Source organism: Larus michahellis, chromosome 17 (assembly GCF_964199755.1).
Source record: "Larus michahellis chromosome 17, bLarMic1.1, whole genome shotgun sequence".
Classification (NCBI taxonomy): domain Eukaryota; kingdom Metazoa; phylum Chordata; class Aves; order Charadriiformes; family Laridae; genus Larus; species Larus michahellis.
Genome location: NC_133912.1, coordinates 7874227 through 7898987, shown reverse-complemented (window position 1 = coordinate 7898987; position 24761 = coordinate 7874227). Strand labels below are relative to the sequence as shown.

The 24761-nt window shown below is 62.1% G+C and overlaps 2 protein-coding genes across 3 annotated transcripts; one reads left to right on the top strand and one right to left on the bottom strand.

The window, feature by feature from the left end:
• Nucleotides 1-586: 586 nt before the first annotated feature.
• TAGLN (transgelin) lies at nucleotides 587-3616 on the top strand. The gene is made up of 5 exons (XM_074561421.1): nucleotides 587-725; nucleotides 2108-2307; nucleotides 2398-2575; nucleotides 2667-2769; nucleotides 3004-3616. The coding sequence occupies exons 2-5, from the start codon at nucleotides 2128-2130 to the stop codon at nucleotides 3143-3145; spliced, it is 603 nt and encodes a 200-aa protein (XP_074417522.1). The 5' UTR covers nucleotides 587-725; nucleotides 2108-2127; the 3' UTR covers nucleotides 3146-3616.
• A 361-nt stretch (nucleotides 3617-3977) lies between these two features.
• PCSK7 (proprotein convertase subtilisin/kexin type 7) lies at nucleotides 3978-24642 on the bottom strand. Of its 2 annotated transcripts, none has more exons than XM_074561420.1 (16): nucleotides 24573-24642; nucleotides 22884-23363; nucleotides 22275-22409; nucleotides 21700-21865; nucleotides 19652-19742; nucleotides 18775-18829; nucleotides 16854-16992; nucleotides 16160-16260; nucleotides 11111-11278; nucleotides 9983-10090; nucleotides 8839-8941; nucleotides 6473-6629; nucleotides 6222-6316; nucleotides 5956-6049; nucleotides 5500-5617; nucleotides 3978-5314 (listed from the first exon to the last, which is right to left on the bottom strand). In XM_074561420.1, exons 2-16 carry the CDS (start codon nucleotides 23349-23351, stop codon nucleotides 4904-4906), a joined length of 2409 nt encoding a protein of 802 aa, XP_074417521.1. In that variant the 5' UTR covers nucleotides 23352-23363; nucleotides 24573-24642; the 3' UTR covers nucleotides 3978-4903. The 2 variants fall into 2 exon arrangements, with proteins under 2 accessions (XP_074417521.1, XP_074417520.1); XM_074561419.1 differs by lacking the exon at nucleotides 24573-24642 and adding an exon at nucleotides 24033-24383.
• Between the last annotated feature and the right edge of the window lie 119 nt (nucleotides 24643-24761).

Here is a 24761-nt window from a genome sequence, read left to right as displayed (position 1 = left end):
CTGCTGCCTCCTGCCCCGGAGACCCCCTCTGCGGCGCGGGGGCTGCCGGGGGGAGGTCTGCGGGATGCGGGGGGGCTGGCAGCCCCAGGGGGGGTTAGGGATGCCCAGGGAGGTCCCGCTTCATGGGCAGCGAGGGTCCTGGGGGGCTGGGGCTCCCCGTGGCATCCCAGCCCGGGGGGACGGCTGCTGCGTGCCCCGCCGTGCCCTGGGCCAGCCGAGGGGGCTGGTGGCCGGCCGGGGCAGGGGGAATCCCGGGGATGCCCGGGTGCATTGCCCGCAGGGCGCCCGTGGCCTCGCTGCCCTGGGGCACGCCGTGGGCTGCGGGTACCCTCCCGGCTGCCGTGCCCCCGCAGCCGCTCCCCGGCAGTGAGCACACGGGGAAACCAGCCATGAAGTCAGGGCAGAAACCCTCGGCGGCCGGGCGAGCGCCTGGCTATAAAAGGACTTAGTCCATCAGCCCCCGAAGCCGCTGGGGCGGAGGCACGCGGGGAATGCTCGGGCACGGGCCTGAGTCGCTGCTTTTCGGATCTTTCCCCAAATATGGTGCCTGGGCCGGAGTCCCGCTGCGCTGCGGGGCTGGAGGGAGGGCTGGGGGGGGCTGGCCCCCGCGCTGGGCTGACATCACTGTCCCGGCACCGGCCTTTTAGCACAGGCTCGGCCTCCTAACTGTGCAGTGTGCCGGCTCCGCGCAGAGCATCGCCCCGCGCCTCCCTGAGCAGCCGCTTGTAAGTCCTGCTGCAGGGGGGGGCAGCGGGGAGGGTGCCCGGGGTGGGGACCCAGCCTCTGGCATCGGGGTGCTGCTCCCCGGGATGGGGACCGTGTGCCTGGGCTGGCGATGCTGCTCCCGGGACTGCCATCCTGCTTCCCGGGTGGGGATTCTCCTCCTCCGATCGGGATGCTGCTCCCCGGGGAGGGGATGCTGCTCCCTGGATGGGGGCGACGCTCCTCGGATTGCAACGCTGCTCCCCGGAGGACCGTCGGGCTCCCCAGGAGGGGAAGGCGCTGCTGGGGCTGGGGACGCTGCCAGGGGCTCTGGGCTGCTCCTGCTCCTCAGGACCCCGTGGCCGTCGGGGCCGCGTGGCTCCGGGATCAGCCCCGCGGTGGCCAGAGGGGCCGTCCAGGGCTCAGTGTGGGGCTCAGGGTAGCGTGGAGGCTCCAGCCCCCGCTTGCCCATTTCTGCTCTGTGCTTTGGGAGATGGGCGTGGGGCCAGTGGGTCTGGGGGCAGGTGGCGGCCAGCAGGCACTGCCTGGTGGCCGAGGGAGCCGTGACCAGTGAGGATGGGGTCTGCGTGTGGTCCCCCTGTGCCGGGCTGGGCCAGGGCATGGGGGTGGCTGGCTGTGGCATCGCTGGACGTGCCTGGCAGTGCTCAGGACTTGGGCAGAGGCTGCCCGGGAGGCTCTGGGATACCCCTGCGTGACCCACAGGGCTCGTGGGTACCCCCGCATCGCCGGCAGCAAGCAGGGTCAGCATCCTCCGCTGCACCGAGCTGTGCCAGGTCTCAAGAGCCCGTCCTGGAGGACCAGGCGCATCTGCCCAGTGGTCAGGCTGTGGACGCGGGGACTGGGGACACGGCTCCGTGACGGCACAGCCCCGGCTTAACGCCAAGCAGGGGAGCTGTGCGGGGAGGAGCAAAGCCAGCTGCGCCGAGGGCTTGGCTGCCGGCTCCCACCGCCTCTCCCTCCTGGCATCCTCCCAGCAGCCCCCGGCCCTGGCCGCAGCCAGCTACCTGCCATCGTTGCCCACAGCATGCCCTTAGAAGGGCACGGGCACGGCTCCCACCACCCTCCTGCCTCCCCTGCGCTCCTCCCCGCCACCAGGACCTGCCGCGCCGAGGCCACACCATGGCCACCCCGCCATGCCACAGCCACCCAGCCCTGCCATGGCGGCCTCGCCACCCGGAGCCCTCTGCTCTGCAGCCCCGAGGGGGGAAAACGTGCCCGGACGGAGCTGAAGGGCCGTTGTGTGGCAAGGGAAGAGCCTGGAGAAGGGCACGTCCCCGCTGCACCAAGGCGTGAGGTGGATGCCACGGGGCGCTGGGGTGGCTGCGGCGTTCCCGGGCAGGGTGACAGCGTCTCCACAGCCTGACGGTGCCCGTCCTGCCGCCAGGTCTCCCACCCACCTCAGACATGGCGAACAAGGGTCCGGCGTATGGCATGAGCCGGGACGTCCAGTCCAAGATCGAGAAGAAGTACGACGACGAGCTGGAGGACCGGCTGGTGGAGTGGATCGTGGCGCAGTGCGGGGCCGCGGTGGGTCGTCCTGAGCGGGGCCGCCTGGGCTTCCAGGTCTGGCTGAAGAACGGCATCGTAAGTGGGGGCTGGGTGGGCAAGCAGCGGGGAGCTCCGCGGCCGGCGGCGTGTGTGGCGCGGTGAGCCCGGCCTCTGCTCTGCCCGCAGGTCCTCAGCCGGCTGGTGAACAGCCTCTACCCCGACGGCTCCAAGCCCGTCAAGATCCCCGACACCCCCCCCACCATGGTCTTCAAGCAGATGGAGCAGATCGCCCAGTTCCTCAAGGCGGCCGAAGACTACGGCGTGGTCAAGACGGACGTGTTCCAGACCGTCGACCTCTTTGAAGGTGCGGGAGGGTGGGTGGGGGGCAGCCGGGGCTGGGGGGGCACCGGGGCTGCCGCGCCGTGCCCGTCCTCACGCCCCTTGTTCCTCGGCAGCCAAGGACATGGCGGCGGTGCAGAGGACGCTGATGGCCCTGGGGAGCCTGGCGGTCACCAAGAATGACGGGAACTACCATGGGGACCCCAACTGGTTCATGAAGTAAGTGGGGGAGCACGGCCCTGGGCGTGGGGCCCCCCCCCGCCCCATGTCTGCCCGAAGCGGGCTCTTCCCGCTGCCTGGCAGCGCCCCGGAGCACACGGCTGCGGGATGCCGAGCTTTCAGCTGGGGACCCCCTGGGGGAATGGGGGCTGCTGGGCACCCCGGGGACGGGGACGAGGGTCCGGCCGGCCGGGGGGGTGCGGGTGCCCCATGGCCTCTCCTTCCGCCCCGTAGGAAAGCGCAGGAGCACAAGAGGGAGTTCACCGAGAGCCAGCTGAAGGAGGGCAAGAACGTCATCGGCTTACAGATGGGGAGCAACAAGGGGGCGTCACAGGCGGGGATGAGCTACGGCCGGCCCCGGCAGATCATCAGCTAGGCAGCCCCCCTCGCCGCCCCCCAGCCCTCCCAGCCGGGACCTCCGTCTTCGCTCCCCCCGGCCCAGCGCGCCGCAGCAGCCGCCCCAGCACCGGCGGCCGCCACCGCCCCTCACCGATTGGTATTTATTGAGAAGAAAACGCCAGCCAGCCCAAAGCGACCCTGCAGCGCAGCCAAGGGCAGCACCCGCCCAGCCTCGCGCCGTGCCCCGGGCAGCCTGTCCCCTCCGGCCTCGCACGCCCCGCTGCACCCCCGCCAGCCGGTCCCGCTCCCGCCGCGCTCGCCGGCACCCGTGGGTGCCCCGCCGCCCTCCCCGGGATGGCGGGTGGGAAGGTCCCGGCCCCCGGAGCCACCCCGCAGCCCCCCACGAGCCCCGCACCACCGCCGCAGAGATCCTTGCGAACGGGGAGGAAAGAGAATTGGCCTCGGTTTTGTACTTCGTTTTTGTCAAAATTAAAAGGTTATTCATCTAGCGCCGCCTGACGAGGTTTCTTCCCGCCTACCCCTGGCTAGCGGGGCCGGGAAAGCCGAAGCCACCCTCTGTGACAGCTGCTCAGGGCACCTGGGCCACCTCTGCTCCTTCCTCCAGCTCCGAACCTGGGAATACCAGAGCTGGGGACCTTCCTCCTGGCTCCTTCCAACCGCCCGCGCCTCCCCCGGCCCAGAGCAGCCCTGGTTATCCCAGTTCCCAGGGAGCAGGGCACGGAGGGCTGCGAGTGGCCCCGGCACGGCACGGTGTCCCCACAGGCCCCGGGGCTGGGAGGTGCTGGGTGACTCATGTTTCCACAGGGAGAAAGCACTGGGAGGGCAGAGGAGTGATGGATGGGGGAGAGAAGGGTTTTTAAGACTTTATTTGGAAAGCTACACAAAAGGGCTTTGCTGATTAAAAAACAAACCCCAGCTTTAAAAAAATAAACCAAGGAACCCAAAGACACAGCAACAAGCCAACCCCGCGCGCAGACGAGCCACTGCCAGAGCAACTCAGCCTCCCCTTCCCGGCCCAAAGCGGGCATCGCCCACGGCCTCGTCCCTCCCGGGCACCGGGCACAAACCGAGGCCCCAGCGAGCAAGGGGGAGGCAACTGGGGGAAGCGGCTGCAGCGAGCTCGCGCTGCCACGATACCTGCTGCTTCTGTGCCCGCCGCAGCAGGGCCAGCCCCGTCCTGCCCCCCAGCCCTGCTGCCTCCCCAGCCGCAGGGCTGGGCACCTGCCCGCGGGAGACGAGGCGGCGGCGGCGGGGTCAGAGCACTGGGGACAGGGAGCAAGCGCTGGTTGGAGCCGGGCGAAAGGACTCCCTGCTTCTAAGGTGGGCGTAACTGGTGGGTACTGGCCAGCTGCTGGCCCAGCGGGGCAGGCAAATGACAGTGCTATGAGGTCCCTGCCTGCACAGGCCTCTGCCACACTTTCCAGGCTCACTCTGCAGAAATTGGGGAAAAAGCGACCCTTCTTCCCAGCGCTGCAAGGCCACGGGGGCCACGGCGGAGCAGGGGGCAGCACCCTGGGACCTTGCTCCATGCACAAAGGGAAGCCCTGAGCGCCACTGCAGGGCAGGCTCCATTAGGAATGGGTTTAAGGCTTGCTTTGTTTTCCAGAGCGAGGGAAAGGGAAGCTCCCCTTCCGCTGCCAGCACTCTTTCTCCTTGTTTCTGAGCCACTTCCAACACCACCTTCCGCAGGACCCAACGGCGTCCCTGGTAGCTCAGAAGTCTCTGCTGCCCGTGCTCGGGAAGGACGTACCGAGAGGGAGGGACGCAGCCCCAGCTAGCACGCCTGGTGCTCCCTGTCCTCCGAGAGCAGCTCGGCCGTCGCCTCCTGGCCCAGGTACCCTGCTCCGGCGGGGGCTGCCTCGTGGAAGCTCGCGGCTCTGCCGCTGCTGGGAAGTTTGGGGTGGGTGGGGGTCCAGGACCCCTCCTCCGCCTCGTCCTCCTGGCCAGGCTCCGGGTGCTCACACTCCATCTCGACGTCGTCAACGTCCTTCTCCCGATAGAGCGGCACAGACTCCATCTCCAGGCCGCTCTCCAGGGCTCTGTGCTTCCCTCCCTGCTGGTACCATTTGCAGGCGGTGGAGCCGTTGCAGGGCAGGTCGAGCCCCACGTTGTTCCTGGTCAGGCAAACCTCCAGCATGTAGTAGAAAGTCCAGAACACGACAAAACACCCCAACAGCAGGAGGGTCTGTGGAGGAGGAAACCCCTTAAGAAACAAAGCCCTTAACCACCCCGGAGCCCTGCTGTCACCCAGCGGAGAGGGCACAGGGCCAGGAGGAGCAGCGAGGCAGGCTCCCGCTCCTCCGGACCCTCCTGCAGAGGACGGGGTCTCCCCGCTCGGCGCCCGCCTCCCCAGCCCGCAGGCAGGCTCACCTTGAGGGTGTTGGCTGTGATGGTGTAGCGCTGCTCCTCGGGGATCTCCAGCCCCGGAGGGCAGGGCAGGGAGAAGTTGCTGCTCAGGTACTGCCCGCTCATGGCTTCCTCCAGCAGCCTGGGGGACAGAGGCACCCCGTGAGGGTCCCGCAGGCAGGGCTGCTCCAGGGAGGGTCCCAAATGCCCACAAAGGGTCCGGAGTGAGCCTCTTCCGCACGGAGGGTTGCCCTCCTGGGTCCAGCCCAGCTAACAGAGCCATTTTCTTCACCCCCCCAGTGCAGTGTATCGAGGGCAGCCCCAGGGCCCCACGCTGCGGCGCTGGCGGCTGGGCTGCAGCCTCACCCTGCCACGCACCTGGCAGCAACTCTGCTCCAGCGTCTGCTCAGAGACTTCTGATAATGTCCCTCAGCCCTCCACCTCCTGTCTGCCCACCAAGGCGGGGATGTGGTGTCCTACCTCTGCCGTTCCTTCATCTCTGCTGGGGACCAGGAGGAGCCGTACAGGGTCAGCTGCCACTGCTTCAAGGTCCCAGGCCTCAGGCTCTCATCTCCTGGGAAAGAAACAGGTTGGACCAGTGGGGAACTCTCCCACCTGGCTGGGTGGCACCATCTGGAGCTAACCCGTCGCCACCCAGGTGCTCAGCTGGCAGCTCCCCAGAACATGGCATGGAGCTGCATGCCGGCTGCCTGCCGGAGCACGCGCCTCCGGCAGGCAGGACTCACCGATGTCCCTGACGACCAGTCGGTACGTGCCCTGAGCTTCCTCGCCCCAGCACCGGACCGTGGAGAAGGTCCAGTCAGCAAAGCCGTTGGGGTCCCTGACAAAGGGTGAGGAGAAACAAGCCGTGAGAGGGTAACGGAGCCCGAGCGGCAAGGCTGGACACGTGCCCTGGCTCTCCTGCTTGGGGCCAGCTGGGCTGGGTGTCCTGCCCTGCAGCGCGAGCCTCCGCACCCCCGTCCCCCTCGGTGCTTACGAGTCCATGCTCCTGGCGGTCCCTATCAGGGACATCATGCCGCTGGGGCAGAAGAGCCTGATCTCCAGGTTGCCACGGCGGGGATGGGTGATGGTGACGGTGACTGCCACGTGCTCCAGGGTTCTCATGCCGGAGAGCTCCAGGTCGGCGGTGGTGACTGGGAAAGGGAAGGCAGGGTTTGCCAAGGCTGGTGGCCGGGACGGAGTCCCCACTTCCAGCCGGCCCTAAGGGACTGCTGTGCCACTCAACAGGACACATGCGCTGGTCTCTGCCTCCTCCCGGCTGCCCCTGCGCATCTGTGTCCCTGGAGCAAGAGGCAGGGGCCAGGGCAGCCATACCCATGCCGGGGGGCTCTGCCAACTGCCTGGCAGCAAAGCCATGCTGCGCTTGGTGGCCCGGCCCTGGTCCACGCTCTGCGAGGAGCCTCCTTGTCTGTCCAAGCCGAGCCACCCACGCACCTCCCTGGCTAGCACCGGGAGAGGCGTCCTGACAAACTCCCTCCCGGGCACCCCATGTTGCGCTCAGGCTGCTTGACTTAGGCCAGAAGCCAGGTCCTCCCAAACCAGAGGTGAAGAAGGCACCCGGTACTGGCTGTCCTCTGCCCGCAGCTGTGCCCTTTGTCCCCTCCCTGCGTCCAGCCAGGACCAGGCAGGATGGGAAGGGTGGTGAGAAAGGGGTGAGGAGGCGGTGGTGAGGAAGGAGGGGTGAAAGGCAACAGCAGCATTAGAAGTGGGAAAGCCGACTCCCGGGCATCTCCAGCACGTCCCAGAGCAGGAAGACAATACAAACCCACGCTTTCCTCTGCACGCGTCCCTTCCCTCTCATTTACAGCAGCCTCTCGCCTGCAGCCGAATCCTCATTTCACAAGTGGGGCTTAACTGCTGCCCACACAACTCGTGCCACTGCCCCACGGGCTCCACGACATCCAGCTCTGCCCTGGTCCTGGTTCAGGCCTTGTGGGTTCAGGAGCCCCCCCCAGAGCGCTTTGGCCACTGCAATGAAATAATATCTCATCCTCCATCAAACCCTTCCTGCTCTGGATCCGTGCCAGCTTTTGGCAGCCCCAGAGGCTGCCCTGAACCCACGGTTACACAGGAGCCCGGTTTGGAAGGACTGGGATGAGAAGCCTGGTATTCATCTCAAACCATTCGCAGCTCCACAGACGCTCACAGGCCCGGGGCTGCTAATTATAGCAGAGGAAACCCTGGCACGCTTCGGAGCGGATTTCAGCCCGTGGCTCGGCCTCCTCCCAGCAGCCCCGGCCGAGCGGCAGGTGAGTCCCTCCCAGCCTCTTCCAAGAGGGGAGGCAGGCGCACCCCGGGACCAGGCAGCCTGGCCGCATCCATTCACTGGGGCCACGTGGGGAAAGCATTAACTCTGAGGCAGCCTGTGGTACCTGGGGGACAGTGGTGCCCCCGGCCACACACTCCTCTGCGCGTACTTCTCCAAAGTGCCTCTTCTCTGCCTCTTCCAAACTGCTTGCTGCCCAGCTTTCAGCTCACAACTCCTTTTAGGGCAGAAGGAGACGCTTGACCACTAACCCTCGCCCTGGAGGGAACGCGGGGCTAACCCCGCTGCCAGCCCAAGCAGCAGGGTGTCACCCCTCTGTCCCCCATGGGCTCCGCGGTGCTGGTACCTGCAAGGGAGCCGCGCGCTGCAGAGCCAGACCAGCCCCGTTGGACAGGAATACCTGCGAGGCGGGTGCTGGCCTGCCGAGCTCCAAACTCTTTCCAGGGAGACCTCTATCCTGGGCCACAGCCCCCGGGCGCTGCCAACCCTCAGCACCCCTGCCAGGAGCTGCAGCTGGGGCAGCCAGGGGGGCAGGGCCAGGCCCCTGGGACAGCATCTCCACCGGGACAGGGAGGGGGCCGCTGGTCCAGCCTCAGTGCAAGAAGCCGGCGAGCCAGGCCCTGCTGGGGGGCCGGGAAGGGCTTGGGGCCGAGCTCTCCTTCCCACTGGTAGCAGCCAGAGCAGCGCCTTGTTTATGTGGACAGAGGCTGGCCAAGTCGGGAGCTGGAGCATTACCTAAAATGGTCAAAGCCAGAGGAGCAGGTCTGGCTGCTGCCCAGCCTGGCCGAGCTCGCTAATGCCTGTCTGGCTCCTCCAAGACATCAATCTATGGAATAGAGTTATCAGGGAAGGGACCACATCAACAGACACAGATCCCCTGGGGAAGAGCAGTGGAAAGGGAGAGGAAAAAGCCTAGGCAGCCGAACACTTAACCCCTTTGTGGCCTCACGCAGACCAGGGCTCGCTCTTCCAGGCTGTCAGCGTGCCCGACTGCACCCCATGCCAGCGGAAACGGGCTGGATCCCTGGACTCGGTGTGTACGAGCATGTGCTCTCATGTGGCACACCTGCGCTTACCATTCCAGGTGACCTCCAGCTCCTGCGGGAGTAACGGGATGCTCCTGCCCTCCTTCAGTGCAGGGCTCACGTAGGAGGCGAGGTATGGGACGGACTCCCAGATCTGTCGTGGGAAAGGTTAAAGGATTCAGCATGAGGTTGCGCCCTCCCTGCACGTCCACCTCTCAATCTCCCACCATTCTGGCAAGATGCTCCTGCCTGTAGCACACCTAATGCGTGTGGACGTGGTCTCAGCTTGGGACCAGGCCGCGGGACTCTCCTGACGCTGCTCTAGAGCACGTGGACCCAGGCAGCACGCACGGGCTACAGCGAGTGCCGCAGGGCTGGTGAGGAGTGCCCGCACGCCCAGGAGTGGAAGGAAAGCAGCTGCCTGGGGGTTAGAGGGGCTGATGGAGACTCAGGACTCCCCAGCTCTTGGTTTGTCCCCAGCTCTGCGTTTGTCTCTGCCACCACCTGAGCAGCTTTGAGCAGTTACTTGAAGCCATTACGTTTCAACCCCAGGGGCAGTGGGGCAGGAAACATAGCAGAACCCAAAGCCCTACAGGAAGAGAGCAGTCTGAAAACCCCTGTGAGAGAGGGGGCATTGCTGGCAACCGGCAGTGACCCGGCACAGCTCCGTGGCGCTCTATGCACGAGTGAGGACCAAGTGCCAAAGGGATGTGCCCTGGTCTCCATGCAACCGGAGGCACAGGGAGGAAGAGATGGGGATGCCCCTGCCTGCTCTGACCACACCACTCCCTCCGCAGCCCCGGGGATGCGGAGCCCACAGCTGCCAGCTGAGAACGCCCCGTTTCCTCGGGGCATGACGCCCTCCCTGGAGCTCGCTGCGTAGGGAGGAAGGTGCTGGGGCTGCTGACAAAACTCCCCAAGCCATCAATCAGAGCTGTCGTCTCCCACCAGCGAAGGCTCTCGCCCATGGCTATATATAGTGCTGAGAGAGCGGCAGCTCGGGGGCAGGTTTCAGGCATTGCCGAAAGCCTCATTACTTCATACCAAAAGCAGCCTTATAGCGAGGGCCGGCCAAAGCGCTGGCCCTGAACGGCAACAGCGTCACACCACAGCATTGCCACTACAGGACCTGCTGCCACCACTGGGCTGGGTCTGCTCTTCGTGCCTCCGGGTCACGTCCTGGGAGGGGAATTACCTTGGCAGCATTGACCAGCCTCCAGGCATTCAGCAAGCCGAAGCCGTGCTGGTGGCTGTGGCTGAAGCCGGCCTGGTTGATGTCCCACTTCGCGTGACGATCCTCGTACTGGAAAGAAATGCAGGACACTCTTGTTACCTTGGGGGACACCAGCAGCCCTGCAAACCGGAGCAGAGAGAACTGGGCCTGACAGGAGGGAGGCGCAGAAATACCCTGCAGCAGTGGAGAAGCAAACCCTCACGGCCTTATTAGAAAGAAACAGTTTGACCTTTGTTTGAAACAAGTCCCAGGACAAACAGGCTTCCCAGCTCCTCAGAAAGGAAATCAAGCAGCACGAAAGGGCACAAATGCCTCTGCTCTGAAACATCCCAGCTACTCCCTGCTGCCCGAGCCACGGCCTGCGGGATGGCAGAAGCCTTGGGGAGAAGGAACCAAGTCCTTTAAATCAACAAGAGCTGGGCCAGGACAGATCTGGGTCCCATCACTTATCGGGTTGTAGTACTCTAGCAATGCTGGCTTGCAGTTGTGGAAAACACTGCCCTGTGCCAAAGCGAGTACAGCATGAGCTGGACACGGATTCCTGCTCCCCAGAGGGGTGCAGAAGAAGCCATGTCCCCAAGCTGAATTGGGCAGCCACACTCAGTTCCCACTCCTGCTTTCTGCAGTGAAGCTGTGCTGGAGTCGAAGCTGAGCAAAAGGAAGGGCTGTGTTTGCCGCGCACTCCCTGTTATGTCTGTTTCCAAGAGCCCGACTCTCTGGAGGGTCCGAGAAAAGGCCAGAGGCAGAGCTCCTCGCTTGCCCACTGCTCAGGCTGCAGGGGGACGCTGCAGAGATGGGTGCTGGCCCTTCGCTGGGGGCACGGTGAGCCCCTGGAAGACCTGTACGACTGGCAGATGCAGGCGTGCCTGGAGCAAACACCCCATTTGTTACCATGACAGAGGAACATGCCTCAGCCACATTCCTGGGAGGAACAAGGGGCGAGGGGAAAACGCAATCCCTTTGCTGGGAGCCAGACAACCGAGAGATTTATAGAGGGGCAGGCAGACATAAACAAGGACGTGCACAGCAGGACCTCGGCCATCCTGCAGCATCCCTGAAGGGCAGCAGGAGGGAGGCAGGGCCACTCACCTTGGTGGCAGTGAAGACAATGATGTGCTGGACATCTCGCCAGGTGAGACACGGTCGCACCTGCAGCATCAGCGCGATCATCCCGGCTGCAAGGGGAGCGGCAGCTGACGTCCCTGTGTGGCCCTCCGTGCAGCCCGTGCCCTTCTGCAAATCCCAGTCTGTTGTCACCTTCCGAGAAAGAGGAGAGATGCCTCCTGTCAGGCCACTGTTTGCCATGCTGGGGCGGCTGGGACAGCCACCGAGCATGCGGTCCCAGCCCCAAGCCGTGCCCTCACCACACCAGCTCCACCGGCAGCCCACGTTCAGCCTGTGACAAAACTGCTGGCAAAAGCCCCAGGGACATGGGATAGCATGGCCCCCACACTATGCGAAGGGCACGAGAGATGGGGGCTCCCCACCGCCATCCTGGGCACAGCTAAGAAATGAGCAACACCCAAGCACACAACAGGCAGAGGCAGGGCCAGCAGCTGTGCTCCGGGCAGAGAGCACGGCGGATAGCAGAGAGCTCGCGAGCGAGGGCAGCCCGGGCACCCCACCTGGAGGCCGGGGTCCTCTTTACTGCACGGGCACCCCAGCAGCGTGCAGGGTGGTGCACAAGCTGGTGGGTTTTCTCGAGAGCCCCGTAGCACGGATCTACTGTCAGCAATGCTCATGTAATTGTTACTGCTTTCCCACAAGCCTGGTAAGAAGGAGAAGGTCCCCCACGGGCTGGCTGAACACGAGAAGGGGAGGCTTGGAAAACTGGGAGTGAGAGGGGAGAAGAGACGGAGTCAGCGGTTCTCCTCCCCAGCAGCCTGGGTGTCCCCCCCCCGCCAGCCCTCTCCTCCAGCACCCTGAGGCGCCTGGTTATTATTTTCTGTGGACAGTGAAAACCTTCTCCACTGCAGGATGCCTTTGGCCAGGCTGAGCTGACTGTCCTGGGGGAGAGAGGAGCTAACCCGGCACCCGCTGTGCTGCTGCTATGGCAATTACAAGGCTGCTTTGTGCAGCCAGCAGTGCCTTTCCCGCTCTGCCAGGCAGCCAGCCCAGCCAGGCATGTCTGTCTCAACGCGGTCTGCCCCAGGTGAACAGATGGCAAAGCCTTTGAGCAGGGAGAAGGGTGCGAGGTTTGGCGCAGAGCAGGAATCAGAGCGTGACAGCACGGGCAGGGGAGAGCATCGCTGCATGCACTGCTGGGCCGAAAAGCTGAGCTTCTCTGCACTGTACAGGGCACGTAGCAGCCTTTAAAGAGGACCACAGACAGTCACACAGCACCTTTACACGCCTTCCTGAGAGATTCGCTATGCCAGAAGGAAAAGGAGGGACTGCAGCTGAGCGCCCATGGCCCCTCGCTCAGGGACACCTCCCGCTTCTCTGCCACCACGGGGAACACGGGCAGGGAAAGGTGAGCTGGGGCAGCGGGGCAGCACTCGGTCCGGGAAAGGTGAGCTGGGGCAGCACCCAGTCCAAATACAGCACACCAAGGCCAGCATCCAGAGCCTGAACCCCCCCCCCCCGCCCCGTACAAGGCTTTCAGACAAAATGAAAAAGGTCTCTGGCTGCCCAAGGAGTCCCCCTCCAGAGCAAAGACACGGGGAGGTGGTCCTGAACACCCTGCCTGTATGAACCACATCTTAATCTGTCCGTCTCTTAATCTGCCTGTCTCCCAGCCGTCTCTTCCGCATGGGCAGCTTCCCTCCAGAGTGGAGCGAGGAATTTGCAGCGCGTGAGCTTTCTTTCTGTGGTTGCTGAGATCAGGCTGGGAGACGGGAGGGGCAGCCAGAGATCCCGTCATCCTCCCTCAGCCAAGAGCAGAACAACAAGAGCAGGGCAGCAGCAGGGGGAGAGGGTCAGGGATTAGCTGCTGAAAAGCCTGCAAATATTTCCCAGACAGATCCTGGCCAGGACACGGGTACCCGGCAGAAACCAGTACAAGGTGGGAAGGACAACACCACAACTCTCCAGACGAGAGGTTGGCCCCGTGCTGGGAGCTGGGACGCAAAACAGTCCGGTGTGGGGCTGAGCAGAGCGGCTCAGGCAGCTTCTCTCAGGGCAAGGGCAGGAAAGCACCTTTGCTGTTCTTGTTTGTACAGAGTTTAGCTGAGGATAAGGAACAGCAGCTTTTCACTGCCCTGGACCACGGATGGTTGCTCTGGCCTGTGGGAGCAACAGCCACAGCCCTGCAGGGCCCCACGCAGGCACTCTCCCCTTGCCCCTGCTCGCAGCCAGCGTGGCTACCGAGGCTGGACCGGGTCTTGCAAAAAGCTTCCGATTTCAGCCGACATCCCTGGGGCCTTTGGAGGTGACACCTCTTAGCGCTGCTGCCCGCACACGAAAACCAGCACCAGTTCAGGGAGAGGGACACACACCCCAAACTCGAACAGGGCAAATGTTCTCCAGGGTACTCTGGGCACAGGCACAGAGCCTTGCTGCCTTAGGACCAACACGCCAATTCAAACGAGCTGCCGCTGCTTAAGAGCCGCTACTCATAGGGACCTCAAGCTCACCGTAGAGTCCTGGGACACCCTCGCTTGAGGGACAACCCATCCCAGTTGAGAAGCGACGAATGCAAATCGTCTCCTTTGGAGAGAGACAGGAACTGGGCCTGAGCCAAGCAAGTTCAGGGGAGACTCAAGGCAATTACGGTTTGGGACCTTCCTCCTCTTCATTGCTGACCACAGCGCCACTCCAGCACAACGGGGCCTCTGCAGAGGGACCATAGGGGACTTCACAGAGCCCGCAGAGCCTCAAGAGAGGCATTGGGAGGTTCCGCAATTATGCCACCTCACTGCAAACTGAATGTGTCCGTCTCCCTGTGCTCCCCATGGGGAGACAGCCTGCACTGCCAAAAGCTGTAGGTTTTGCTGCCTTCTTTGCTTGACTCCATAACGTTCTGCCAGCTGTTAACAACTTCAGCTTGTGCTTGGACGCTGCACACCCTACAGAGAACACCCTGAGCAGCATAAACTTTCAGTAGGAAATGCAGCTAGTGCCAGAAGCCGTATTAAATTCTTCCCATTAAGGAAACCACACAAAGTTTATAGTCTGGTAAAAGAAAAAAGCCCAGCAGATGGCTGCTGAGAAGTTAACTCTGACATCACTGAAGCACGGTTAAAGGGCGTGTAGAAGAAGACTATCCTCCAGAAAAAGGAGGGTGAAAGTTTTAACATGGCATGGACACACTAAAGGAGTGACCGCGGCACGGCAAAGAAACAGGACAGCTTTCTGGCACGTGCCGTGCCTAGGCTACGCGTGGCATCTCGTCCTGGATCTCAAATGGAATACCAGCTCCTGCGTTTGCATCCCATAAAGCCAGTATTCAAAATAAAGGGGCGTTTGAGACCTTCAAAGTGCTCTCACCAGCAGCAGGCTTGGGGGAAGCTGGACGTAAACCCAAAGCTCTGTAACTCCTGACAAAAGTGCAGCAGAACCCTTGTTTGGCTGCCGTTTCCTTTTTTCCTAACATCAGTAGTTTCCAAACCGGCTTGGGATAATTGAAGTTATTTCTGAAAGGAAAAATTAGCTCCGTTCTGGTTTTACTTTCCCTGCCACACGAGCCCAGCCGCTGCTCCAGGCAGATTGCGCCGTGCTGTAGTTGGGCACAGATTCTTGCCCTGGCTCTGGACGGCAGGAGGAGCTTGCTGAGTCCCAACCAGGTGGCTGAGGATCCCAGGCTCTTCCTGTTCTCCAGGTTTACCCAGCACGTGGGGAAGCCTGTTTGACAAGCCTGCATTCAGCTCCTCTCCGGCAGGCACAGAGCCATAGCCACACGTCCCTGCTCGCAGGAGCACCCTAGGCACCGTCCCTCGTCCGTCAGGCCCCCCGAGACCCCCAAGCACACACTGCTGGTGCCGATCTCCCACTGGGACTTTGCTGCCTCATCGGCTTTGCCTGGAAAGTGCCTTTGGGAACTGCCCGTCCTGACAGGAGATCTTCCTGGTGCCTGCCCAACCTGAAACAGTCAGGCCTGGGAGCCCATGACGTTTACCCCAAGCTGTCCCAGGGTGGCTTGGGCTCTGCAGTCCCCGCCGGCAGCGCAGGACAGGAACAGGTCACAGCCATACGGGCTGGTTAGCCTGAGAGCTCCCCGAGTGCACCAGCGCCAAGGGAGGAACACGCTGGGTCAGGCCTGGGGCTGGTGAAAACAGGCTCGGCTGCTTGGCTCGGGCAAAAAGGACATTTTGTTGACAAGAAGTCATTTTTTGGCAAAAAAAAAAGAAAAGCTGATAAAAATATTCTGAAAAATTCAGCTGGGAGAGGCACACGTGCTAGAACAGAGAAGGAGCTGGGGCCAAGCCCTTTAAAGAGCCCAATGCTGCTCCCAGCTCTCCGTGCTCATGCGTGCTCCCGCATCCCTTCGGAGCGGAAGCGAGGGGGGCTGGCAGGGCACCGCGGAGCTGAGCCACAGCCGCCCCTGCCCCTTTCTCTTCAGGAACACCCACAGTGGTGTGGGAGTCCTGCTGCAGGCTTCCTCCTCGCTGAGCAAAGGGGGTACACAAACAGCTGGGCTACAGCTTGTCTTCTGCCGGCTGAGCCGGGGGAGCTCCCCGGATGGCATTCCCAGGGAAACGCACACTGCAGAGGAATTTCTTAGGGGTCACCCAAGCGGCCCCCATCCCAGACGATGTCTGCCTGCAGTTCCCAGCAGTGCAGAGCAGGGAGATAAGGGAGCACAGCCCCTGTCCCTTTCTGTCCGACATCTGCCTGCGCTGAAGGTGACAAACATGACACACACAGGATCTGCAGTTGGGGACAGGAACTCGGTGTGCCCGCGAACACCCTTGCAGAAAGAGGGTCACTGCACTGCGAGCTACAGGCTGACAGACAGTGACGACACAGGGAAAACTAGAAATAGGAACCTCCCTCTCAGAGCGCTATTTATGTAGGACCTAGAAAAAAGCATGTTCATTCCCTGCCTCAAAAAGGAACCCAACTACCAGCCTAAGGCAGACACGTGGCACTCAGAAGGGACAGAGCGTCGTCCCTTGTGTGCACTGGGCTGTTCCAGCCCTGCGGCCAGGTGTGGCCAGCAGAGCCCAGGGGAAGACATGTGTCTTGCGTGGTACTCACAATGCTCCTCATCATCTTGTCCCCGCCGCTGAAGGTCACTGCCAACATGGAGGCACATTCCTCGGCATAGAACGGCATGGAGCCCGTCTCGTCCACCGCACCTGGGAAAAAGTGAAAGGCATCGACCGTGAGAAGCCTGTTTTGTTTTAGCTGCTGAAATCGCAAGGTGATGAGCCCCTGAGGGCCTGTCCTGCTAGCTGTGCTTTTTCACAGGCTGGGAGCCGGGCAGGGAAACTGACCCAAGCCTGTATTTTTCAGGATTTTTCAGATCTCCAGGAAAGGCAGCCATAATAAATAACCTTTCACTGTGCTTAACATCACACAGATCTCCTACCCTTCATGTAGCTTCTCCCCTCAAGAAAATGGACTAGATGCTGCTTTTCTAACACACATGATGGGAATGCTGCATTTCAGGTCACTCCCTCAACATGGCAGCGTGCCTGTCACAGCCCCAGCGATGGAGGCCTGAACGCTGGCAGGAATTTCTTTAGCCTCCTGTTGCTCTGTAAGTCAAAAGAAAACTAGACTTGAGGACTAAAGCCCAGCATCTCTAGACACTGCCATGTTCATTCCCAGAGGACAGACACAGATTCCCACTATCGAGCCAGCTTCCAGCTGGGCAGGATTTGCGCTTTTGGGATGATTTCCTTTTTCCACACCGGGAAGGAATAAGACAGAAGACGCAGGCACTCACCTATTGTGACAGTGTAGATGGAGTTGGCATAACCATCGTAGTTGCAGTTGTCATTGTGTTGCCCACCGTTGCCACTGGCCACGACGAAAATGCTCCCAAAGCCCCTGCGACCCGCTATCACGCCGTGCTGCAGGGCAGCCTGCGGAGGAGGAACGGTCGCTGGTCAGGGCACGTAGGCAGGTGGACCCTTCCCGTGCCCGTCCCCGCTCACCCAGAGGGTTGCTGCCAGCTGCCATGGGGGCACAGGGCTCTCCCAGACCTCACAGCACACCTCGCTGCTAACCCAGGCACAGACGGACACGTGCGCCTCTCCCGAGCTGCGGAAGCGTTCGCCCTGTGGACTGCTCGCAAGCAGGATGTGCTGGAAAGCTGTGTCCTGGTATCCCCATCCAGCAACCAAAGTCCGTGCTCTGAGATTTCAATAACCAGCCCTGCCAAGTACTCGGGGTGATAGCAGGGCCAGCCACAACCCCTCTGGACCGTATTTCACCCAGCTAGCAGAGTCAGGGACTCGTGTCTGTTACAGCCCTGACCAGACACTGGAATTCCAGAGCGAGTGTGTTACAAAGGCAGCGACGCAGCCAATGTCTGGGCTGGAGAACAGCCGTTCCATAGCTCACTATGATTGTAAGTGGATTCTGTGTTAAAAATAAAAAGAGAAAAAGGAAAAGCAACCTTCCGGGCAATCACAGCACAAGGACTGACCAGCATTTGTACTTCAGAAGGAACACAGAAGCCTCCTGACTTCAGCAGGGCTCACTTTGGAGTTGCCTTTTCTGCAGCACCAAGGCTTTCCTGCCGACAGAGACTATCCACATGTGGCCGCTGCCCTTCTCCAAGGCCCCTGCCCCCACATACACTTGGGCTTTGCCTTCGCTGAGAAACACAACCACACCAGTCCCACTTGGGAAGCACATCTTCAGGCCGACGCCTTGCACAGAAGTCATTCCCGCCTAGATAACGGGTGTCTGTCTGACGGACAAGCACAAAAACAATCCTGCTGGAAACCAACCCTCCTCCTCTGCCCTCCCTTCAGCAGGCGAAGACCCACGCTGCATTGGCCAGAAAGCCCTCCGGACACTCTGTTGTGCTAAAGCAAGCTTTGCTTGTGCTCTGTGTCCCCGAGCTTGTTACAGCTGTCTCTGCATGCAGGAAGAGAATAAATTAACTTGCAGAACTGCAAACCGTTTGTCATCGTGAACTGATAGCTCAGCTGTCAGCGTTGCTCCGAACAGCACAGTAACTGCTATCCTGTGGTTAAAAAGGTACAGCAAAAGGCTGCCAAGCAAAAGAGAAACTAAGCAGAACCACATCCCACAAGCAACGCAGTGCCAGTTTCGGGGTCCCCTCAGCGACCCCTCGCTGAGGTGCCTGGGCAGCCAGAGCCAGGCGCAGGCAGAGGGATGCGTTTTGCAGAGGTTCTGCAGCACGGCCGCTGTGAGAACACCTTAACGGCCCAGGAAGGAGCTTCAGCTCTGACTCTTCCCCCACCGCGGTCCCACTGAGAGCGAATGCAGCCATCGCCCCAGCCCCTTATTTACTCCTAGCATTTGCAGGCACACTCCCTGCCTTGAGAACCACCCTTAGCATTAGGAACGCTCAGCGTCCTGAGCGGAAAGCGTCCCTTGGGTTGTAAAAGTTGTCAGAATAATCCCACAGATTGCGAAAGAGCATTTTCCTGCTGGAACCAGCCTCTCCTTGGAAAGCTCATCTAATACTGCCTGAATGCTGCCCTCTCGCAGCAACGTCACCTCTCCCCACCACATAGTAACATGCAACACCTCCGCTGGCAGCAATGGAAGCAAACAAACGTGCGCTGCACCACAGCAATGTCCCTCCTCGCCTGTCCGGGCAGGCAAGAAATCACAAGCCCAGAGAGCTAGTCTAGGGGTGGCCCGTGCTGCTAGGATTGTTTTTTTACCTTTCCCAGTTGATGGGGGCCATCCACAGTCTTCCCATCGTCATCTGGACCCCAGCTGCAACGACAGACACCATAAGTGACAGCCCCCGGCGTGGCAGACAGCAACTCTTCCTCCCGTTACAGTTTTCCATTACAGTGAGCTACAAGCAGCCATCGGCTACTCCCAGCACCACGACTGGGATCGGAGGGCGCTGTACTTTCCCATCCATCAGGTTGGCCCCTCGCTGCTGGGATATCACTGTCATGTTTGCACTGTGCCCCTGGGTCAGATTCCAGTGGACAAAATGTTTGATTTTTCTTTAACAACCAGCTTCTCACACATTCCAGTCCCCGTCACACAGCTCAGCTGGGGCTCCCTGACCACAGCGGGGGCACGGTGGCCCCTCCAGCTCAGCCGGCCTGTGGGAGGTGCTGGAGCGGAGCTCAGAAGGCGGCCTCACAACCATAGGTGCCGTGCACAGCACAGGCCAGCTCTCCGGTAACAGGAATACTGATGTTACTCTTAACAGCAGTAACAGAGCACCCCACCTTACGTGCCCAGCTGCACACCCCCTTGAGGTTCAGCCACACAGAGCCCCTGAGACAGCCTGACTGCAGGGCACAGATGGGCGCCGAGCCCAGGGGGACGGGCAGGGTGTCCCCTCTGTGAGACAGACCCACCACTTCGCAGCCTGGCTGCCTGCCTGCCAGCCACGCTCACAGGACCCAAAAAAGCAGTACTGATTTTGGTGCCTCAAGGCTAGCTGGAGCCACAGGAGGAGAGGAACTGGTGTGAGCATTCAGCCATGAGCTGTGACCGCGTCCCCAGGCAGAGCAGGGCATATGGGCCTTTGCTGGGTGTTGGCACGACCTGGCTCAGGGTCCCCTTGGGGCTCACCTGCAGCTGTAGATGTCATTGATCTGATAGTGCTTGTTGAAGGCGATGGCCTCCATGCTGTCGGTGAGGGGCCCATCCAGCACTCGGATGCCTGCAGGACAAAGGACAATGAACATGACTGAAGTGGATCAAAGTAAGCTGTATAAACAGTGCAAACAAATTCCTTGGCGGGTTCACACCGGGGACACTCACGCTCCCAGCCTGACAGAACTGAATCTCACAGAGCTCGTCAGAACCCGGCAGATCAGTCCACGGGGGCTCGATGTGTGCGAGGGATTGTAGGTGCACCCTCCCACACAGCTCCATGTCCTCTGCTGGACATGGTTTTTCTGCCAAGCAAGTCCTACAGTCCCACTGACAGAACCAAGATGGGGACGGGGACAGCACAACCGAACACCATCTGGGCTCACTTCTGTGCACCCCTGAGCCCCCCTACCCAGAACACTGCTCCCCAGGGCCTTCCTCACATCCCGCCCTCAGTTATCCCAGTACTTTTCAGGGCTAGTCCCTGCCTGGAGCAATTGCTTCCTCTTCCAAGTTGCCAAACAGCCAGGCGTGGCTTTGGGAAGGGCGGCACGCTTGCCTGCTAAGGGAAGGGCTCAAGAGATGCAGTAGACCCCAGCTACTGTGCTCAGACCAGGAGGGCAAGGCCACTTCTCCAACAAAGCCAATAAAAGCTCAATGCTGAGTTTTCAGTGACCCAAACCATTAATAATTACGGTTTTGCATCACAGTTTAGGCTGGCAAAGCATGTTACAAATGGAAACGAGGCACGCGTCTCAATTAAGCCTATTTATAAACAGCGCAGCCGCCCACCCATCTCAGCTCTTCCTGACACAGCACACGCGGCTTTTTACTGTCGTATCTGAGCCTCCCCTGTGGAGGAGCGGAGCAGCCCAGCGAGGGATGCGCTGGCTCTCCCCGCCCGGGCTGGCACCACACTGGCTCCAGCACTTCCACGCTGCCAGGGCAGTGCCCTGTCCCCCCACAGCGCTCGAGGCTGCCCCGCCGTGCTCACCCTGCAAGGCCAGGCATAGCTTTGGACAGCTGAAGCCCGAAGATGTGCCAGGTCCGCCTGAGCAACCCAGGGTAAACCCTCCCTATTCCTCATGCTTCGGTTAAACTATGAGCTCATCTTTCCTTCTGCCAGCCGGGCTTTGCTAGCAGCACCTGCCCGCAGCCTCCCAGGCCGGCTGGCGGCTGGGGACCATGCTGTGCCGCAATCAGGGTGGCTGCTCGGGGAGCGCCCCATCGGGGCGAGGTAGGGAGGGAGCTGAGCGTAGGGCAGGGGTGCAGAGCTGCCTGCAGTGCCCCGGGCGAGCTCCTGACCCCCAGCACTCTGCTGGCACCCCGGGGTCCACCCACTCCCCAGCCCCGTGTCGCAGCCAGGGAATGTGGCACCATCTGCCGAGTATGCAGAGAATCACGTCCTAGGCTGCAGCACAGCAGCACCGTCCTCTGCTCTGTCAGGGATGCATCCTGCCCGGCACAGAGAACTCGCCTCCCTCCGTGAAGGAGCACAAGAGCTCCGGAGACATCCGAGGCCACAGTGGCACATTCCCTGGCTTTGCAGAGGAGAGACACGCAGCTGGACCTTCGCATCCCCGCAAGGCAGAGCCGAGACCAAGGGCCAGGGTAGCGCAGGGGATTGGCAAACATTTGCTTCCTCAGTGCCTCCAGATACAGCCTGCAGCACTGCACCAGAGCGGGCACGTTGTCACACGTTTGCCTGGCTTAGGCTGCGCAGTACAGATGCGCATCTGCCAAAAGATCTGTTGCCAGGCAGGCGGCGTGCTGGGAGTACTCCGGAAAAGCTGCCCCAGCACACACCTATCGTGCTCCGCCAGGAACTGGCTCCTCTGGAGAGGAGCTCAGGCAGACGCCGGTTCCTCCCTCTGACAGAGCAACCAGCCTGAGCAAGGCACCGGCTGACTCAGAGCCGCTTCGCCCAAGCCACCCCTCCCACGGAGCTGTGCCCCGGCCCCACAGAATCAGAGGCGAGACAGCCAGGCACGAGCGCAACACGCCGTGGTGCTGCATGCACGTACCTGCGATGCGGCTCCCGTAGGCAACTCCCACTGTGCAGAAGCTGTTGTTTGGCACGGCAGCAATCTCCCCGGCGCAGCGGGTCCCGTGGTGGTTGCCGTTCTCCTCGTCAGGGTGAGGCATAGGGTCGGGGTCATTGGAATTTAAGTCATAGCTGCCTTCTGGGCTCTGTAAACAGACCCACAGTCACGATGCAGGACTCTGCTCTCCGCTTTTTGGGAAAACCGGGACTAAGAGCTATGCGGGCTGAAACACAGCCTGGAAGTCACGGGAACTTAGAGGCTGCTTCCACACAGGGCTGCAGCTCAATACTGCTATCTGCTGCTGTGGGAAAGGGACCGACAGAGGTGGCCTTAGCAACTGCTGTGGGGCAGAGGGAGGCCAGCTCTCCTGTGTAAGCAGCTGCCTCCCACAGGTAGCACAAAGGCTGGTAACCCTGCAGCTTGGGTGCAGAATCTCCCAGGGAAAGGTTTGCCACTGGCACTTCCCACCCTGGCCAAGCCCGGGGTGACAGCACGGGCCAGGCTCTGCCAGCAGCCGTGCACTCACACGCTTACGCCGCGAAGCCGGCACTCACGTAATTTGGCTGTATGTCTTTAATGGTGTGCTCCACGCCGTCGTCCACCACAACCACCGTCACACCGCGCCCCGTCACGTTCTGCTCCCAGACGCCTGTGACATTGATGTCCTTCCCGGGGCTCCTGCGGTTGTTCTAAGCACCAGGAAGGACAGCGAGGGGAGAGGAAAAGCGGAGGAGTGGGTCAGCTGTGAGGAAAGGAGCTGCCAGACCTTTTGGGCGTGCTGGCTATGATGTGCGGGGCTGGGGCTGGGCTAGGAGCACAGGGAGTCACAAGGCAGCCATGGGAGATTTGTTTGACATGAACAGACAGCAACAGTCCTCGAGCCACAAAGTGAGTGCCCAGCGCCGCAGGGCCGACACCACGCTCCAGCCTGCTAGCCGTACAGCGTGATCCAGCCAAAACCTCTCTGCCCACCCCAGCACCACTGGTGCATGGCCAGTTGTGGCAGCTGCCTCCTCCCATTATGGTGGCGAGCACAGGGCGGGCAGGGCGAGCTCTCGGTGTACTTCCTCCTTGCCGCAAGAACAGAAAGTGATTGCTCTGCCTGCCATGTGGCCACACAAACAGCCCGAGCCTGCTAGCACAAGAGCCAGAAAACCACTCACCAGATGCCACTGCTGAGGGTATTTGGGATCGTTAAAGTGCAGGCTGCGTTTGGAACGTTTCAGAAGCTTCTGTTCTGAGTGCCACCGCACGCTGTCATGCTGTGCAAACAAAGTGTCCACCGCCCTCCTTATTGCTTCAGGTTCGCTCGCCACATGGCCATTGGGCTGGTAGGTGAAGAGGTAATGGCCCCTGAGCTCGCCAACGCGGCCCATGTTCACCAGCCCTGCAGTCCGGGCCAGCTCCTCTGCCTGCTGCTCCAGCTCCTCCTCGGGCGCGTCCAAGCTGACAGCCCACGTCAGCTTGCCGTGCTGGGCATCAGTGCCAGGAGTGCACTCCCCGACGCAGGCCAGTCCGTCTGACAACACGAGGGGCATCCAGGCAGCACTCAGCCAAAGGCACGTGTGGATACAGAGTGTGGCCTCCATCCCTGCGCTCCATAGCGGCACCCTCCGCTTCCAATGCGGCATCAGACAGGCGGGCTGCAAAGAGCAGAAAATAAAACCAGTGAGAACCAAACTCTTCTGACCCGGAACAGGGTGGCCAAGGCCTCACCTGGAGGTCCCACGGAGCCCTATGGCTCCTAGTGGGCAATGCCAGGAAACCTGGGTTAGCTACCAACCCCCCCCGCACAGCAGAGAGCGTCTTCCAGGGAAGCCCCAGCCAAAGCAGCTCCCTCCCAGCAGCGCAGCACTGGGCAGGGACCAATCCTCTCTGCCCACCCTGCCTGCCAGAGCACACCGCTGCTGACTGGCGGAAGAGGGGCCACTTTCTTTTCTTATCGCAGCCTGGCACAGAAGCAAACGTCACCAGAAAGGCCACACTCCGTGAGACGCCCACAGCCGAGAGCCGGTTCCTCTTTGGAGGAAGCCCCACCAAACGCGTTTTCTCACCTGCTCCACGTCCGGAGGAACCTGCTTTCAACCAGCACGGGTGGAAACCACCACCGAGCCCCAGTTCAACCATCCCACCATTCAACCCATTCCACCAGCCACGGCACCACACAGGGGGGAAGCGCCTCCCGAAACTCCGCTCTGTTTCCCACACCCTGGCACTGCCTGGAGCTTGCCACCCCCCAGCAGTTTGCCGTTAGTGACTGCCCCAGCCGTTTTCCTCTCTCGGTGGGCTTCCAAGCCTCTGATACAACTCACCAGCTACGGTTTATGACAGACACAGAGGTCCGGATTTCTCTCCCTAGAAGAAGGGCTTTATCCGCCGGTGCCTGCCCTTACACTCAAGAGAGCGGCACCTCCGGAGAGCTCCCGCACCTCGCAGCGACCCGGGGCAGACCCAGCGTCCCCCGCTCCACCGGGCAGCTGGCGCCAGGGAGACTGGGGAGCACGGGCACGCCCCGGCGCTGGCCAGAACCCGACTCCCGGTGGCCAAAGCTCAGGGACGCCCGGGGCAAGCCAGCGGCCGCCGGGCAGCGCCGCAGGGCAGGCCTGCCGCCGCTTCCCCCACCTGCCGGGGGCCGGCCGGGCGCCCCATGCTGGGCCTCCAGCCCCCGGTTGGGTCCGCCTGGGGAGACGGGGAGGCAGCGACAACCGGCGACCCCCGGGCGAAGGGGCGGACAGGGCTGCCGGGCACCCCAGGAGCCCAGCCCAGCCCAGCCCAGCCCGTCCCGTCCCGTCCCGTCCCGTCCCGTCCCGACCCGTCTCGACCCCACTGCCCCGGCCCCGCCGCCCCCTCACCGGGCATGGGCCGCCGTCGCCGCCGCTTCCGGATACCCACGGCCGCTGACAGCTACGTCATATCCGCTCCCGGCGGCGCGGCCTCCCCTCCGCCAGGCGGCGCCCTCGGGCCGGTCGCGCCGCTTCTGCGCCGCCGCCGGAAGGGGCGGGGCGGCGGGGGCGCGGGCCGTGCCGCTCCGCTCCGCGCCG